The sequence below is a fragment of the Tachysurus vachellii genome, chromosome 25 (genome assembly GCF_030014155.1).
Source record: "Tachysurus vachellii isolate PV-2020 chromosome 25, HZAU_Pvac_v1, whole genome shotgun sequence".
Lineage (NCBI taxonomy): Eukaryota > Metazoa > Chordata > Actinopteri > Siluriformes > Bagridae > Tachysurus > Tachysurus vachellii.
Window position 1 is genome coordinate 17,414,078 of NC_083484.1, and position 5,000 is coordinate 17,419,077.

The 5,000-nt window shown below is 41.4% G+C and overlaps 1 protein-coding gene across 1 annotated transcript in view; it reads right to left on the reverse strand.

Moving 5' to 3' along the window:
• LOC132839945 (transmembrane protease serine 6-like) overlaps positions 1-3,009 on the reverse strand; it is a 4,235-nt gene extending 1,226 nt beyond the window's left edge. The window contains exons 1-7 of the mRNA XM_060861159.1: positions 2,473-3,009; positions 2,244-2,348; positions 1,348-1,473; positions 1,084-1,249; positions 805-983; positions 597-692; positions 361-503 (exon numbers count right to left, since the gene is read on the reverse strand). Coding sequence (XP_060717142.1) covers positions 361-503; positions 597-692; positions 805-983; positions 1,084-1,249; positions 1,348-1,473; positions 2,244-2,348; positions 2,473-2,698 — 1,041 coding nt within the window. The 5' untranslated portion in view covers positions 2,699-3,009. The remainder of the gene's footprint in view (positions 1-360; positions 504-596; positions 693-804; positions 984-1,083; positions 1,250-1,347; positions 1,474-2,243; positions 2,349-2,472) is intronic.
• Between the last annotated feature and the right edge of the window lie 1,991 nt (positions 3,010-5,000).

Sequence of the window (5,000 nt, forward strand, 5' to 3'; positions counted from 1 at the left end):
GCTCCAAAAGGCTAAAGCAACTAATAAAAATGCTTCTGTGTGTATTTTTTTTTTTTTTCAAACAGAAAGGTTTTCAAATTATCGTTAAAATAATAAGTAGAATGTTAAAAATATTTATATGAATTGCAGAATTTCTGGTATGTCTCCTTTTTTCTTTAATGTCACTCATTAGAGATATCTTTAAATTAAAATTTTTATCTTGAATTTATTTATTTGTAAAGATGTAAAGCTGTAAAGCTGCTTTATAATAATATCCAATGTTAAAAGCCTTAAACAAATAAAACTCAACTGAATTGAATCAAAATAACAAGCATGATGAGACACTCAGTCAAGGGGTAGTGGGTGAGGGGGCCTGGTTACCTGGCAGGCGTCAACTCCACCCTCCATATCTCCAGCGCACAGCATTCTGGGAGTGATATAGAGACCGTAGACTGATGGACCAGAGCACACTGTCTGATTAATAATTTGAACCTGTGCCTGTCTGAGCTGAGCCGACACTGACCCTGAACACACACAACACACAGTATACAGTGTGTAGTGTACAGTGTGTACTGTTTAGTGTATATTGTGTAGTGTACAGTGTGTAGAGTTTGTACCTCCTTCATGTGTGAAGCCCCACCCAGTAACCCAGCAGGATGAGCCGATAGGGAACGATTGAGGAGCAACAGGCAAACACACAGGTCTCACAGTGTCTACACACACACACACACACACACACACACACACAATCAAACCGATCAGCTGATGACAAGATGATCGTCATAACACTTGACACTGTTAATGTTGAACACACACAGAGCTCACCCCCCATCCTCATGGCAGTATGTGTGAGCAGTAGGCCCAAGTCGTAGTCATTGGTTTCTTTTGAGTATTTGGGGTGTGTAAGTATGCGCAGTGTGTTGTAGCGCTGACCGTGTGACACATCAGACACCACGAGAGTATTGACCACAACCTGCCAATCAGCTTCCAGTGTCAGGTCATACCTCAGAGACAGAGACAGCAGTGCAGCATGGGAGTGAGTCTCTCTCACACACGTGCGTGTGCTAACATAAATATATATTTATTTATATGTTTGTGTGTTACTCAATGAAGCAGTGGGCAGCAGTTATGACCCAGTTTGGGTTGATTATCACCCCCCCACACATGTGCTGTCCCCTCCACTGCAGACTGGCCTGCCATGCCCATTGGCCCTGCCGAGCCACAGTCCCGCCCACAATCCTTTCCAAAAACTCTATTGGACCAGTGCAGTCTGAGGAAACACATACATACACACACAAAGCACACACATTGTTTACCCTCTTTTTTATGTAAACTGTGGTGTATTGATGAGAATGAAGTGTACACTACCTGAGGAAGTTGTTAGTGTTTGATTGACAGGAAGTGTGTATGAAGGCTCTGACAGGCTGCAGTTCCACTTTAAGTCACAGGAGGCACTGTTGTCTCTTATTTTTGTTGGAAAAGACACAAACCTCACTAACAGGAACGAGAGACCAGATATCAGTCCCAAATCATTTCTCCTCTTTAGTGCACTTCTACAGTTACAATTAACCACAAACACAAAGGCAATGTATATTTTTGCTCATGTGTAAATATATAAACTCTAAAAACAACCAATAAGTTCTCATTTTAATGCTAATACACCAGACACTGTACTGAATATACATACCTGCAAACTCACAAGAGGTGAAAAAGGTGACAAGTTTCGAAATATACACCCCCCAACACCCCCCCCCCAAACCCAAGAGCGATTTTTTTTACTTTGCTTTTACGCGCGTGCGTTGTAGTCTTTCAAAAGTGCGTTATTTGAACGGAGAAGCTCAGGTACGCGCAGCGTGCACGCGCAGTCAGAGCTGGATGCGTTTATCTATAATGTTAATCGGCAACCAAAAGCAGTGAAATTTCACTATTCTTATTACCAGAGTTGTCATATAATATATAATATAAAACTCTTCTTGTTTTAAATTCTCACTGAGGGCTAAAACCCCTAAAGATGAAATCCTAAAACCGCCCCTGATTGGAACCTTAATAAATTGATGAACACAAATATATAAGACGCGAGGATGTAAGACAAACCCCCCCCCCCCCCCCCCCAATCTAAAAACTCTTCGGATCTACACGATTCACACAAATGACATTTTGATTAAAAATGGCGAATTTCGCCCGAAAAGCGACTAGTTTGCAGGTATGAATATAGGATTTTTGGAATAGAGAATGTGATTATAATTCTTAAATAATGTGTTTACCAGTAACAATGACAATGATGATGATGATGATGAAGAATGGTATCAGAGTTGTAAATAATGCCAAGCGAGACGGACACACAGGCCACAGTCTGAACACACACGCAGCTGGACAGAAAAACACTAGACTTGTGGATATACTCTTATTTATTTATTCATCCATTCAGTTATTGCTGTCTGTCTGTTTGTTTGTGAACCCAGGAGAAGGTGTTCAGGGAAAGTGCTGTAGTACCTGACTCTTCATCAGCAGCTCCTTTACACAGATCTGCACCACCCACTGGGTCAAGGTCAAAGGTCATCTGCTGAGGAGGGAGGGATTCTCCAGACGAGTGAAGCTGAAGCATAGGCTGTGTGTCTAGAGCCGTCTGAGAAGTGGAGGAGGACGGAGAAATGAGGATAGGAGTGGGGTTGAACATTAGGGTGGGGCTTTCTGGAGGAATTGGAAAGGGAAGTGGCATTGTGGAAGAGGAATTCTGGGAGGTGGGGTTTATTGACAGAGTTGTGGGTAGTGTTAGAGCCCATGGGGGTGTGTGAGGAGGTTGGGATGAGTGTGAAGGTGGGTGTGGAGGTGGGTGTGTGTGTGGAGGTGGGGATGAGTGTGGAGGTGGGTGTGTGTGTGAAGGTGGGTGTGTGTGTGCAGGTGGGGATGAGTGTGGAGGTGGGGATGTGTGTGAAGGTGTGTGTGTGTGTGAAGTTGGGTGTGTGTGTGGAGGTGGGGATGTGTGTGGAGGTGGGGATGTGTGTGAAGGTGTGTGTGTGTGTGAAGGTGTGTGTGTGTGTGAAGGTGGGGATGAGTGTGGAGGTGGGGGTGTGTGTGCAGGTGGGGACGAGTGTGGTGCCATTTCGGAGGCAATTGAAAGAGAAGGGGTAAATATGGGCCGGGTCACATCTGGTGGAGGCGGGGCTTTATTTAAAGCCACAGTCAAGGGTGGAATTTCATCTGTTGGTGAAAGTGAGGCTGTAAGTTCAGATACAGCTGTAACTGCATCACTATATTTAAATTTAATTTTTAATCTATTTAGTCTGTTAATCTAATTATAGACTTATATCTCATTTCAATTTAATTTAATTTCAGTCAAAAGTAATCACAAACACAGGAATTGTTGATTTTGTAATTAGATTAATACGTTTGTATTCATGTTAATTCTGTCCCTATTGACCCAGCATACTCACTACATTAATCCTTATATGGTCTTTGTTTCCTGTTGTGTAACTCGGTAACATCAGGCACAATTCTGCTTTTAAAACGGTTTAAATCCTAAATGTGGTTGATTTTACACTTGTACAACCTTCAAACTACATTCGATTATTCGTTAATTCTTATAGTTTTTAATCACTAAAATCAAATTGTGCGTGTGTGTGTGTGTGTGTGTGTGTGTGTGTGTGTGTGTGTGTGTGAGAGAGAGAATCAGAATTAAGTCAAATACAATATAAATCTGAACTCACTGAGAGTAATAAATAAAAACACTTAGGAACAAATGACAAATACTACATACCGAAATTGTGTGTGAGTGTGTGTGTGTGTGTGTGTGTAAATGCAGCACACACTGTGGGACAAATGACTGCTTACAGAGACAACAGTAAATTATTCATTATTCACTTCACTAAGCTCAGGGTCACAGAACACACTTTAAAATAAATGTCTTCTTGTACACAAATACTGAATTATTTATGTAGTGTCTCAGATCTATATTTAAAAAAGAAAGAAAGAAGTTGTGAAGATTTCCCGAGATTAACTGGAAACATGCAGACTAAAAATGCTCTGAAATTCAATCTGACAATACATTTGAATTGAATACAGGGTGAGTTTACCTGCAGCATCACAAAGAGCTCTGCATCACTGTGTGTGTGTGTTTGTTCTTCTCAGAAGATTCCTAGTTGAATCTGCGAGTGTTTATAAATTCCTCTGAAATGCACCTTGAGGACAAACAAAAATGTCAGACAGCTGTCTCACTCCCAGGGTTATCACACTTTACTCTCTCTCTCCAACCCAGAATGCACTGCTTTAAGTCTTCCTTCCATCCCCCCATTGCCTCATCCTATCTTTTTCCATGTCCTGTGTGTATGTGTGTGTAACAGAGAGCTTCACAGAATAAAATATGTATGAGTGCAGGTCAGAGTGTGTGGATCATGTACATGCTCCATGCTTATGGAACGTCCACACAGTCTCAGTGTTTTATTGTTAGTTTCTTTAGGTAAAGCAGCAGATGTGGATTGTTGATGGGCACAGAGTGTTTGGTGAACTGGGATGTCTGGATGTTGTCTCCTCACCACCCTCACATGTTCACTCAGGTTTATAGACTGTGGAGTGTTTGGACTCTTTCAGGAAGCCCTCATGTCTGTGTCACCTTCTGATTCTCCCTGTTAGTTATGATGGAGTCCCTGTCTGCACTTTACACATAATGTACGTTAACTATTACGTGATCACACCTAATATTCTGTAATCCCTCACTGTTGCTGATGATGGATAATGTAAACATGGCTGTAGATCTTGTGACCTAAGTTTTATAGACTAAATTCTAATGAAGTAAAACTTCTTGCACTGATTATACTTTAAACACACAGTAATGGTCACATTGTGCTTAATCCAGAACAATCAGTAGCACGTAATGGCCACATAAGCATTTTATTACACAGGCATAAGCAGTGAATAATAATGTAATACACTAAGTGTACTTCAGCAAGGGAGCAGGAGAAGTACAGAAACTTTACATACAGGTTGTTTAAAGGTCCCAAAACCAAAACTCGGTGTTTGGATAT